General features: G+C 60.5%; 1 protein-coding gene across 2 annotated transcripts in view; it reads right to left on the reverse strand.

The window, feature by feature from the left end:
* Positions 1-13,459, reverse strand: part of WDR1 (WD repeat domain 1) — a 43,534-nt gene that overhangs the window by 7,644 nt on the left and 22,431 nt on the right. The window contains exons 6-11 of one of the 2 annotated variants that reach the window (XM_073891423.1): positions 9,200-9,277; positions 8,760-8,840; positions 8,192-8,425; positions 5,297-5,386; positions 3,658-3,812; positions 2,792-2,879 (exon numbers count right to left, since the gene is read on the reverse strand). In XM_073891423.1, the coding sequence (XP_073747524.1) occupies positions 2,792-2,879; positions 3,658-3,812; positions 5,297-5,386; positions 8,192-8,425; positions 8,760-8,840; positions 9,200-9,277 (726 nt within the window). Of the gene's footprint in view, positions 1-2,791; positions 2,880-3,657; positions 3,813-5,293; positions 5,387-8,191; positions 8,426-8,759; positions 8,841-9,199; positions 9,278-13,459 lie in introns of both variants that reach the window. The other variant, XM_073891422.1, reaches the window with a different exon arrangement.

Genomic DNA, 13,459 nt, shown 5'->3' on the forward strand with positions numbered 1-13,459 from the left:
ACCAGGGCACGACCTCCCAGCAGAGCACGACCTCCCAGCAGAGCACGGCCTCCCAGCAGAGCACGGCCTCCCAGCAGGGCACGGCCTCCCACCAGAGCACGACCTCCCACCAGGGCACGGCCTCCCAGCAGAGCACGACCTCCCAGCAGAGCACGACCTCCCAGCAGGGCACGACCTCCCAGCAGGGCACGGCCTCCCAGCAGGGCACGGCCTCCCACCAGGGCACGACCTCCCAGCAGGGCACGACCTCCCAGCAGGGCACGACCTCCCAGCAGGGCACGACCTCCCAGCAGAGCACGACCTCCCAGCAGAGCACGACCTCCCACCAGGGCACGACCTCCCAGCAGGGCACGACCTCCCAGCAGAGCACGACCTCCCACCAGGGCACGACCTCCCACCAGAGCACGACCTCCCACCAGGGCACGACCTCCCAGCAGAGCACGACCTCCCACCAGGGCACGACCTCCCAGCAGAGCACGACCTCCCAGCAGAGCACGACCTCCCAGCAGAGCACGACCTCCCAGCAGAGCACGACCTCCCACCAGGGCACGGCCTCCCACCAGGGCACGGCCTCCCACCAGGGCATGACCTCCCAGCAGAGCACGACCGGCCCCAGGCAGCGGGGAGGACAGGACAGACGGCGCACAGCAAGGCGGCTGGACTGTGGCGCAGCGGGCCCTGTGCGGGCTCCGCCCCAGCCAGCACCTCGCTGCCCTCCGACTCAGGGGAGGGGGCAGGGCGGAGTCCCCAGGCGTCCAGGCCCTACTGAGGGCCCTGCGGGGTTTGGTCCTGGCTCGGCTGCCTACTGCGTGTGGGGACAGCTCTGTCTTGAGCCTCAGCTTCCCAGGGTAGAAGAACCCGCCGGTGCCTACACATCACAAAACTGGAATCCGACGTTCAGGGTAAATAAAGTCCCTAATAAAGGCAAATAAAAGTAGCAGCTAAGGTCCGCTGAGCATGAGACCCAGGCCTTGCTAAGAGTGCTGCACATACCCCGCCCCTGGAGACGTCAAGATCACTACCCCCACCCCTACACGGACAAGAAAATGGGGTAGTTACAACTTCCAAAACCGAGCTGGGGCTCGCGCCTGGGCCCCCTGGCTCCCGCGCGGTAACTTCCGCCCTCTGGTGCTCACAAGAGGCCCTCTGTACGCGAGGACCCCCCGCGCCCCTTGCCACCCCTCCTGCTTCTAGCTCCTGGACTGCTCCCAGACAGCATGGCCTCGATCTGTGACAGCTTTGGCTTCAGGCCACGGCACCCCTGCCCAAGCTACCAGCTGCCCCACGAAGGGTGGGCCGGCCCCTGCCCCCACTGTGCAGTGGCCTCTGCTTCTGGGCGTCCCGTGGGGTGGGGCTGGGGGAAGAGGACAGGGAACAGGTGGCCGCACCCTCACTGAGACCTACCACTGAAAACGCAGCCCAAGAAACCCTCACCTGCCATCTGCCCAACTCAGGAAGTGCATGTACCTATCTGACCGGTAAGGACTAGGGGCACAAGCATTTGCTGAAACTTGCCCAAGACGTGAGACTCGAACCTAGCTGTTTCCCTTCCAGCACATTCTGCTGACCCTATGACCTGCAGTGAGGAGTTCTATGGAAGCCTCCTACCTGAAGTGGGGCAGGGAGTCTGAGCAGCAGCGTGGCACATCACAGAACAATGCTGCACTCCCCCACCCCTCCCCCGCGCAGCACCACCATGGCCCCTCTCTGACCCTCCTTTGTGCTAGCCGCGCTAAGAGCCTCGGAGGAAGGCCTGTCAGGACTGCCCTCCACTGACAGGAAACTGAGACCTGGAGACACGGAGCGCACCCCACAGAGCCGCAGCCCAGGCCCACCCGTGCTCCTAGAAGGCTGCCTTTCAGGCCCCCCCCCCCCCCCCCCCCCCTATGGCTCTCCACGCAGTTCATTCCTCCTGTCCCCCACCGACCACCCAGGCTGCTGAAAGAAGTTCCTGCTATCTAGGACACGCAGAAAACCATTCTCCCCGAAGCACTTAAGTGAGCAGGATGGAGGAGGGGCGGGGGACCCCGAACGGCAGCTGCCTTTACCAGGGTTGTCTCTCCTGCCGTTGGGGGCGCAGGCACACCTGCCCTCCCTAATCTACATGCCGGGATGTCCCAGTATGCTGACACCGCCTGCGCCACAGCAAAGCCTTGTAGGAAGTGGGTCACGCCAGGGTCTCGATCAAGGGCGCTTTGTTCCAGAAATTCCAAAAGAAAAGGTGTATAGGTGACCTGTCTTGAATGAGAAGCCAGGCCGCAGAGCTGGGATACCAAATGCCATTCTGGTCCTGGCGCCTCCGGCCATTGTGCGGCCTTGGGGAAGTCACCAGATCACTGCACGCCTCGGCCCCGCTTAGGAAAGGAAGGTGCAACGCTGCAAGGAGCCTCACAAGCCCCCATGAGCTGCCAGGGAGGAGGAAAGCAGAGCTCACAGACGGTGAGGAGCATGCGCGGATCACACAGCTCCAGGCCTCAGGGCTGTACCCCGGGCAGGCCCCCTGGGCTGATGGGCACACGGGGAGGCTGATGCCTGACAGCCGTGCCCTCTGGCAGCTGCAGACCCTGGGCAAGAAACTTATGACCCTGTGCCTACAGAATGGGGAGGACCCTGTGCTACCAGGGAGGCCTGCCGACGGAGCCAACACATGTGCATACGGGGCTCGGACAGACACGTATCAGAGCTCCCGCTGCACGGGAGGCCAGGGGAGGTCGGAGGTCAAATGCCATGGCCCGCCAGTCCCGCTCTGCCGCCCTGCCCATCCTCCCCGCCACACCGAAGCAGACCGTACCTGCCCAATGCACACGACCACAGCGTAGCCTCCGGGGCCCACAGCCACGCACTTGGGCTGGACGTCCATCTTCACAACTCCCTGCCCACTGGTGCAGACAAGGGAAAACGTTATGTCCACCTCACGGGGGCTCGGCGTGCGGGTTAAGCACACACTCACCGCACACCCATAGCAGTCCCAGGGGCAGGAAGCAGAAATGCTAGTCCATCCACACGGACGAGCCATGAGCTAAAACCTGGGACGTGAGAAAGGGCCCCTGGCTCCAGGGAAAGAGATTGGAAATCACGCAGGGGCTGGGGGCGGGGGGCTCCTGTCTCTGTGACCTGAGGACTGCCCATGGACCGCCCTGGGGCACCCCATCCTGCTCTCGTCCTGCATCCATGGGCCACAGACCCTGGCGATCCCTGGGTACAGACGGAACCAAGCCCACCTCCCACTCCCATGGTCACAGCCACTCTGCTCAGCAGGGTGACTCTTCTGAAGAATCGGATACTTTCACAGATGAAAATCAGGTCTTCGTTTTTGGCTAATGCCGTGAAAACACGCCCTGGAAAATCTTGCACACACACAAAAACTTCTTGAAAACAGTAAACAAAGGAAAACCCCGTGACCGGGCCAAGTGTGAGGTCTGGGAGGGCATCTGGGCTGAGATGTTGTGCCTGGCTTCCCAGGCAGAGTCCACACAGCTCACTGTCCACGTGAGCCACCCGGACTCTCACCCGGCCCCCGGCCGAGAGCCTGGCACAGGAGGAGTAGTCGGGGGGAGAAGCAAGAAGAGCAAAGTGCCATCGAGAGCCGGAAGCAGCGTGGGCAGAGGGTCCCTCTTCCGGGGTGCATTGTGGACCCGGGCCCCCGGCAGCCCTCACCTGTAGTCCCTCAGCGTGAGGTTCGTGTACCGCACCGTGTCGTCCATGCTGCAGCTCACCAGCTGCCCGGACTCGTCCACCGTCATCCTGGACACCTGGTTCGTGTGGCCCTTCCCGGCGAAGGAGTCATTCTCCCCCGTCTCTGAATCCCAGTAATGTGGGGCGGCGGTTAAGGAAAAGCCGCCTCCAGGACACAGCGCAGGCCCCACCGGGGAGGCCTGGCCGTCCCTCCTTCAGGGCAGCGTATGTGGGATGGGGAGCACGGGGCCCGAGGGGACGTCTAGGGCAAGTCTAAGTCCGAATTCCAGCACGTTCTGGTGACAGTCAGTGGGCCAGAGGTCACGCCGACGATGAGCAGTCCGGCCGGACCCCCTGCAGCAGCCGGCACGGGAGTGTGCGGGTCCCCGCTGGCTAGCGGTGCACATGGAGCCCCGGCGGCGGCGGCGAGCTCCTGCAGCGAGGGAACAGCTCTTCACTGCAGCGCCGCGCCACCAAGCCCGCGTCGCCCTCTGTGTCCTGCAGCGAGCCGTCAAGCCCGTGACCACCGGCAGGAGGCTGGCTGTGCCTCCCCGCTCAGAGGGTGGCCAGACAGGTGCCGCCGGGGCTGACCCACCCTGGCTGGGCTGGTTTACACACTGTGAGGTGGAGGTGCTCAGCGGGGAGGAGTGCTTTAAGTGAGGAGGCTTTTCCTTCACACAAACACCTGAAAATCTCATTTCAAACGAAGATTATTATTGACTCTAGAGCGCCACGGGTATGCTGCACGGCCGAAATGCTCTTGTGATGGGAGACCCCGGTGCCTGATACCCAAGGAAACATAGCTATCTGAGCGTCAGAGTTCACACCAAGGCAGCTGAAGACAACATGACTGCAGACCGGCACGCCACTCCAGAAGGGGCAGATTCTAGAGCCTTCTCTGCCCCTATTATCATGCAGCCCCGACCATACACTATCCTCCTGACATTTAATGGGGCAGAGGATGACATATCTGCCCTCCTACCCCAGGGCTGTGGGGAGGCCTCCCTAGCTGGAGCGCTCTTGTGAAAACTGCAAAGCCCTGCAGGGATGCGTGAGCCTGCACCCCAGCACCACACAGACAACAGTCCTGGGAGAAGGGGGGAGCCCCAGGCCACAAACACAGAGCGGGGACTGTAAAGGCTGCTTCACATGCCTCCAGGGAAAGTCTCACGGGACCGCAAAGAACCTCAGAAGGCAGATTGCGGTTCCAGTCCCAGGGGCCGCTGACAAGCGGTGTGACTTTGGGGAAGGCACGTGAGCGTTCTCAGCTTCTGTTCTCCACTTTTAAAACAAGACGAATAATACTGACAGGTTCTAGGTCCTACTTAATCCTAAGATTCCTGACTCACGGCTTGTGAGAGGGATCGGGCCGCACTAGCGGCCCAAGCGGGAGCAGCAGCTCGACTCAGAGCTGAAGAGCCACTTACAGCTACACAGAGAGGTGACCCATCGGGTCAAGGTTGCAGCACGGAGCCAGGGGCCCCCAGCACGGACACGGCCTGCTGCTCGGAGCCCCGCTGCCGCCACCTGGCTGGCCTGGCCTTTGGCTCCAAGGGGACAGAACACTCCCACCTCTCCTGTCAGTCAGTGGCCCCGGAGCCAGCTCTCTTAGTCAAAGGATATTAATGTGTCCGTCGTGGCTCCCGGAGTAGATGTAGGACTTGCCGCCATTTTTATGCACCGTCAGACACTGGATGGATTTGCTGTGACCCTGCGGAGGACATGGACGGGGCAGGGTGAGCTGAGAACATGCCATCCTGTGTCTGCAACCTGCCAACCGCCCTCCGCTGACTGTGCCCCTGGGGGATGAGGCAGAAGGCCCTTCACACTGTGGCAGACCTCCGTGCCGACACCCTGCAGCCCCCCCGCCCCGCGTGCCCGAAACCCCCTTCCATGAGCCGTGGCCAGCTTTTCCCCAGCTGACTGGCCATCTGGCAAAACCTCATCATGCAGCCCTCCCCTCCTGGGACCCAACCTCAACCCCGGCCAAGGATGGGATCTAATAAAACCCCAGGAGCCAAGGGCATGGTCCGTGCAACTGACCCTGGCAATGCCCCTGAACGGGGGAAAGGCTGCTCCCGCCCGGCAGATGAGAGGGAACCCCAACCCCGAGCTGAGCCTCTGTGGAGCGGGAGCAGCAGTTAGCAGGAGCAGTCGCAGAAGGGCCTAATGCTCACTCACAGAGGCAGGTGGGGGGACATCCGGGCCCTACAAGGACCCAGGGAGACCTCCCGGCCACCCAGAGACAGACCCAGACAGTCCCGGGGTGCTGCTGATAGTCTGTTCTCTCCCCAGAACCGGAACATACAACTCTAGCTTCGACTCCTGGCTGGTGAGGTTTCTTCTCTCCCAACACGCTGCTCCCCACCCAAGCTGCCGGAGGGCCCTGACCCCCAAAACCTCTCTGACTCCTCTGCAGCCGGCCCCCCACTACTAGGGGGACACGTAACCTCGCTGTAACTGCTCCGGGGGGGGCCTGGGGTGGGCGGGTCTCTGTCTGGTCTCTCCCAGCAATGCTCTGCGGCCAGGTGGCACAATTCTGCACAGGCCTTGCCCCAGGAGCTTCCCAAGCGTCCTGCGGGGTTCCACTTGTTGCCACACCGTGGCAAGAAGCTTCTGAGGAAGGTTCACAGTTCTCAGGGAACACACTGGGTCCTTTCGACCTCCCGTCTCCTTCTAGGACAGAGTCCCTCAGCCCTGATAATACTTAAGGCGTGGTCCTCAGACCAGGTCGGCCCCACTGGGCATCCCATCTGTGCATCCTGAGGACTCAGGACCTGCACCCGGGGAGATGCCTGGGGACACCATGCATGTGCCCTGCCTGGGGCCACAGCCTCACCCGGGGACTTGTGAGGAACCTGAGCTTGCATGTGCCCCACAGATGTCCCCAGACGAACCCAGCTGCCGTGTTTGAACAAGTTGCCTCTCAGATGAGTCTGATGGACCTTCTAGCTTATAACCACTGCTCCAGCTACACATCAGAATCCCTGGGTGTGTTTTAGAGAGGTACCAACAGGGAGAGCCACCCCTAGAGGTTCTGACCAAATCCCTCTGGGGCAAGTCCAGTTCCAAGGCCTCCCGGTCCCCCTTCAGGTTCTCCAGGGAATCCAGCCCCTTCTCAGTCTCAACGTGCAGTAGGGCTGAGAACTACTAGTCTAACTCTGGCCTTCTCCTAGGCTCCCACGTGTGGCTCAGACACCTCTGCAGCGCGAGATCAGCACCAAGTACCCCCTGGGATTCACGCACACATGCTGTGGCGGGAGTGGGAACAGGAGTTTCTTTTCTGCTAACTGCAAAAGCCCACAGAATTCCCCGAGCTGGCCTGGGTGCAACAGAAGCCCAGCCTGTAGCTCCTGTGCTTTCAATGGCCCGTGGGAAACTGCTCTTCTGGGCCCAGGTGGGCTGACACCAACGCCTGAATCTCTCAAGGAATTCTCCCCATCACAACTGGAAGCCCAGCAAAGTGACTGTGTCCTGCGATGGCCCCTGGCTCTGTGCCAGGCCATATACACCCGCATGACATATGCACCACGCCAGGCTGGGAGCCCATCACGGAAGAGGTCCCAACGCCCCGTCCTTGGGGCCAAGCGGGGGGGAAGCGTCATGAGAGCAGAAGGTGTGGGGCCAGCAGTGAGGACAGATGCTGCTGTTATACCAGATTGGTCCTCCCCCACAAGCCACATCCCCTCCTGAATGGGACACAGCGGCTCCCACCTAGGCAATGCCTCCATCAACTCCTGGGCAGAAACAGGGTCTGCAGGGAGTGGCACCAGCCGGCCCTGTCCTCAGGGAGCGCCTAGGTCCTCACCTGGCTGCTCGTCTCCTGACAGGGAGAAGGCATGCCCCCCACCCCCCTCAAAAAAGGGGCACCCAGGGCAGACTTGGCATCAGCTGCCCTGAGGAAGCCCTCCAGGTGACAGGGACGGAAGCTGGGGAGGGGTCCCAGCATCTCCCATCGCTCACTGCTGCACAAACTCCCAGCCGAGCACTCGAGGCATCTGTACCTCAGGGTCCACCTGTTTCTCCGAACTCATTCCCTCCCATGTGCTGTCCCTGCTCAAAGCACATAAAACTCAAGGCCTCCTCGAACTCCATCCCATGTTCGAATGCTACATAATGCCCAGGTCCAGTCCCAAGGCCTCCTGGTCGTCCTTCAGGCTCTCTGCTGGTCCTCCATGTCTGTGGTGATGCTCTTGGGGCCCCGTGTGCTCCAGCCGTCAGCTCCTAACGGAGGGAGGCTATTCTCCCCAGGGCACGGGGACCCTGACAGCAGGGGGAGGGTCACTGTCCACAGCCCCAAGGCCCTGAGCCCCTGGTACTTCTAGAAGCTCAAGGGGAACTCGGCACCAGCCTCCCACTTCTGCTAAACACACATCCCAAAGCAACTAGCATCCTGTCATTGCCCAAACCCCCAGGGCTGCTTCCCCCTGGGCCTCACGCAGGTTCTCCCTTTTCCTCGCTGGGCGCACACCTCTGCCAACCCCTTTGGACAGAGCCAATGCCGGTACAGCCTTACCTTGATGACCCGCAGGGGCTTGCTGGGGTTGTTTTTGTCTAGGTAATTGATGTACCCAGACAAGGAGATGCTGAGGAGGTGGTCCTTCTGCCACAAGCAGCCCAGCTGCTGGTCCAGAACGGTGGAGCCCATTGTAAACGTACTGACGACAGAGTTCACATTGACGTCCCAAATCTTCGAGGTTTTGTCTCCAGAAGCAGAAAGCAAATGGGTGCTATCAGGGCTCCAACTGATCTACTCAAAGGAAACAGCGGGCCACGTGTCAGCAAGCACAGAACGGGAAGGGGCCTCAGGAAGCAGCCTGCCCACAGCCCCCATTTCTGAGCAGGGAGAAGCCATGGCGGGGGTGGGGGACCTGGTGGGACCGGTGTCCAGGCCCCTGCTCTGGCCACTGGCTTCTCCAGGCCACGACACCCCTTGTGTGTGACCCTGAAGCTCTCCACCGCCGCCCCTACTTCAGCCCCCTCACACTTCACGCTTCCGACTCCAAGCTGTATCGGACGACTGCACACACAGACAGGGCCCCACCAGTCGCTGACACGCTCATACAACGCGGATCCGTACTCACAGCGTAAACGCCTCCGTCATGAGCCTTGCCTCCTCCCAGGGCACACACTTTCTCTCCCGTCTTTCCATCATAGATGTAAATCTTTCAAGGAATAACACACATGTGGGTCACAGGTGGGAGGATGCGCTCACCAGCTGGCATGCAAAATGAGCTCTTCCTCGTCCCTGCTCTACCGTCGAGTTTGCTACTGTGACTCTTAAAAAAGGAATCTGAAAAATGTGCTAACAGGCGGAGTTTCCAGCTCCATTTAAAAGGAGAGAGATGGAAAGGGGGACACCAAGCTGTGATGACACAGCCCGGGAACCGAGCGCCTCCCAGGAATGGGATGGAGGGAGAGTCCGAGTTCCTCCTGGGAAGACTGGCTTTGGGAGGCTGGCCTGCCCTGAAGAGCTGGGAGGCGGTCAGGTGAGCCCCCACCGCCCCGGGGCCCCAGCCCTCACCTGACCATCTGCGCTGGCCGTGGCAAATCTGTTCCCATCAGGAGAGAATCGCACACAGTTGACAAAGCGGCCGTGGTCCTGCAGGAACGAGCACAGTAATGCACCTGATGACAGGAGACTCCGGAAAGTTCTTTACAAAAAATGCAATCTGCTTCAAACATCTACTCCGGCTGCCAATGGGAACTGTCAGTCCACAGGAAGACCTCAGAGCTTAAATAAAAACAAGCCCGAAGCAGCTCCTGACTCACTGGGAGGTCTGTGTCAGCCTGCCTGCCTTGGCCCAGGCCCATCTGTGCCCGGAAGGCCGTCCCCTGCTAGGCCTCCCATTCCCATGCTTGGTCGGATGCCTGAGCTTCCCTCATCCCACAGAGCAGAGCCCAGACAAAGCCAGCTCTCTTCCCCCAGGGCCCCAGCGGTAGCTCAAGCCCAGAGCCCTAGGCCTCTTTCCCAAGTCTCCAGGGCCCAGCATACAGCAGGTGCTCAGTGGGATCAAGATGGAGCTGAGTTAAGGGAGGTTTTAAAGAAATTAGACAGTGGTCTTGCACTTCCAGGGAGTAAGACTCCAGATGACCTCCAGGGATGATTCCCTTTCCTAAAGATTCATTCTTTCCTCCATCAAGGGTTTGCATAAGAAAACATCCTCTAACACCCCACACACCCTCACCTACCTGTGAGAAGCACCCCTCGAGTGAACTTAATACTATTAACTCTCCTCAAGGTAGGAAGGGTTAAGGGCTTCTGGGGTATAAACACCTAACCTTCAGGAAAACCCGCACCCATCACCTGCCCCCACAGCGCCCTCCAAGGCCAAGCACTGAGTCAACTTAAGTCAGGAGCTGCTTCTGTGAAGGCTCTGCACGCGTCTGTGTGACGTGAGGGGCTGAATCGTGCTGAAATCATGCCACCTGTGAACAGAAACCTCCTTAGGAAAGAGAAGAGGGTCTGTGTGGATGCAGTCAAGGTACGATGAAGTCCTTAGGGCAGACCTAACGCTCCAATGAGGGAGATCAGGACAGACACAGACAGGGAGGGAAGAGCACGTGAAGATGGAGGCAGCCTGGGAGGACGCTCCTCGAGCCAAAGAATGCCAGGGGACAGGATCTGGAAGGAGTCGGGGGAACACAAGCCTGCTGACACCTGGATCTCAGGCTCTGGCTTCCAGAAACAAGAACAAATCCCTGTTGAAGGCCCTGGTTTGTAGTCCTTTGCTGTGGCAGCCGCAGGGAACGAGCACACGGGAACACCATCATCTGTAATGCTCCTGGCATAATAACCCTTCAAGGACACTGTGCTCACTGCACTGCGAAGAAACTCAGGCCAGGAAGAAAACTGGGGCCAGCATCCCGAGGAGGGCAGCCACAGAGCCGGGATCGGAGGAACCCATGTGTCTGCGAAGTCCAACTGGGAGGCTGAGCAGAACAGTCGCCCCTCAGTTGGGGTTTCCCTGGTGTAGGCAGCTCTCGTCTTGGAGACATGAGACCGTGATCTCTGCCTGCGGACTGTTCCAGGCCAGGCACCTCGGGCCCCGGGCGATTCGGTCCAGAGCTGGAGCACAAAGCCAGCCCCGCATGCTGCTCTTTAGCAATCACACCACTTTGCTCAGCTGACAAGGCCAGAAGCAGCCAGCCCTTCATCTCGCTCAGAGGGATTCCCCCACAGGGGTGAGGACAGGAAAGCCTGAGCACTCTGAGCCCAGTGACACTGGGGATCCACACAAGCCGGCTTTCCCTTCTGCCTCTTTTTGGCAAGCACCGTTGTGGGGCTGCAACTTTGCTCTGACTCAAGAGCCTGACCTCTGGGGCATCATCATCAGTGTCCGTGGCAGAGGTGCGATGGGTCACGGCTTCAGCCTGAACTTGGCTCTGGTTTTGGGACCGCTGGGAGGCAGTTCCATTACTAACATGCCACCCACCTGGCTCCCGGGGCCCAGCCTCAACCAGGCCAGGTCTGCAGGGTGACACCAAGGCCACGGACCGGAGTTTCTTGTGTGTGCTTATCTGTGTGAGGGCTGACCTTCCATGCTCCAAGGTCTGGCCCCCATGTTTTAGAGCAGGCACAATCCGCCAATCTGAACCACGGTGGAAGGAATCTGCTTCCCAAATTGCGATCTCTCAAGCCCTCCAGAGTGCTTCTGCCTCCACCACGGTCACCTGTCACCCACTACCTCACCACTGCGAGAGCCCTGGGGAGCTTCCAGGCACCTCCCAGGAGACAAGCAGGCCCAGAGGGAACCTGGGTCTCCGGTTTCTCTTCCAGAACACTGGGGTTAGCTGCACTAGCTCTGGGGCCTGGGCAGGCCGGGCACCTGCTGGTGGGGAGCCACCCAGGTCAGATCCTTAACTCCCGAGGCCAAATGCCACCGTGGTGCCAGCCAGGCTCCCCAAGAACTGACTGGGGTGCTGAAAGAGCGCACAACAAATGGAGCAGACCCTGGGCTAAAGAAGTCACTACAGTGGGATGCTGATCCCCCTTTACTGGGCATAAGGAATATGCCAGGAGTTAGATGGTCGGCCACCACTCAAGAGAGAACAGGAACGTCCCCGTATCCCAAGCCCAGCTCAGGGAAGTCAGGATGCCTTCCTGAAGGGTGGCACCAGACACCCAAGCCCCACACCTGCCCACGTCCACCCAGCGGCCAGAGCGTTCCCATTATGAGGCCGCTACCTCTCCTCAGAAAGGCCTTCTCCCCTGACCACCGGCCCCCGTCTCTCCGGATCCGACTCCACCCAGCACTCAGTATCCTCGATATTACAGGGGATGTCACCCATGATGGGCTCGTGGCCCTCCTCCTGGATGGAATGCCGCATGGCCCTCCCCAGGCCCTGGAACAAGGCAGGCTTGTGGGAAAGCCTGGGTTTAATGAGAGCCAGAAAGAGCAGATGTCCCCAGAGGACCAGGCATCGTGTAAACTCAAGACCTTTGGCTTTAAAAACTCCTCCCTGTCAGCTTTTCCTGCAGCTTGAGCCAAGAGTCCAAATGAGTAGGAAACTGATGTCTGCTCCTGAAATAGCCCACTTAAAGGGAAACAGCAGTGAACAGCTCATTAACCAAAAAAGTTAGGGCTAAAAATAGCCTGTTCCACAGGGAGGTGAGGCCTGAGTACAAAGGAACGGGTCTCTGAGGAATCATCACGGTGTGGGGGGGAGGGCGGGATGGGAAGGGTTCAGACACCTGACGGGCTTCTTCCGGCTGTCCAACCCAGCGGCCACCTACTGAGCTGGGGCTCCCAGCCCCTGGCCCTCCCCACGCTCCCTGGAGGAGTCACAGCACCATCCTGCGGGCCTAGCTCACTCAGGCCATTCCCTGATGTGGAAAGCCCTTGGTGTCCGGTCTACCGCCGTCAGCCCATCAGTCACAGCCGACACTCACCGCAGCTCTGGCGGGGACTGTGTCAGCGATCCTCCCCGAGAACCCCCCACTGTCACTATCTCTCCCCCACCATCACCCCCTCTGGACACTGAGAACAGAGCCATGAAGCCATTAGGTAATAAGTAATGTACCTGAGGCCCCGTCACTGATAGGCTCAGAGCACCACAGGGCTCTGTGGCCTGGCTCCAGCGAGCACAGGCAGACGAGCTGGTCCGCTCAGGTGTCCCCTCTAGGAGCCCTCCCTGGTTTCACTGGCCCCAGCTGTCCTCTGAACATACAACTGCTCCTAACCCTCACACTGAAATGCCCCGCCCACCTGTCCTGCTGCCCATCCCGAGCTCATGGAGGGAGAACTGGCTCGGATGCCTGTGCCCACCTCCTCGTCCTCCCCGAGCATGGCACACACCTCCACAGCTGGTGCTCTGAAAATGGGCTTCTGTCCTCCCCTGAAACCCTGCCTCGCTCCTTCAGCCCGCTGCCCCCTCCACTCCTGCGCCTGCTTCAATGTGGCTGAGAGACACAGAAGGGCCCCGGCTCCTGCTGCCCTGGCCAGGCCACTCACCCTGCCGTCAGTCACAGTGGGGCAGGAGTAGACCAGGAAGGAAATGGGGGGAAGGAGACCTGCCCCGCTGACCCCCAGCATGACCAGCACCGATACACCCACAGCTCTCTGAAAAGCCAGACCGGCAGGTACAAGGGCGGGAGGAGGAACGGCTAAGGACGAGGCAGGGCATTCTGTGGGCCCAGCCTGGGCCGGAACAACGCAGGCCCCAGATACACGCCGAAGGACCGACACTGCTACTTTCTGCCCTGCTGTGAGTCAGGGAACAAGGAAAACACCACCAGAAAAGCCTGCAGAGCAGAGCTCCAGTTTTACTTACCTGCCTAGAA

This window comes from Callorhinus ursinus, unplaced genomic scaffold (genome assembly GCF_003265705.2).
Source record: "Callorhinus ursinus isolate GAN/ISIS: 27379988/994484 unplaced genomic scaffold, GSC_fseal_2.0 scaffold4, whole genome shotgun sequence".
Taxonomy (NCBI): domain Eukaryota; kingdom Metazoa; phylum Chordata; class Mammalia; order Carnivora; family Otariidae; genus Callorhinus; species Callorhinus ursinus.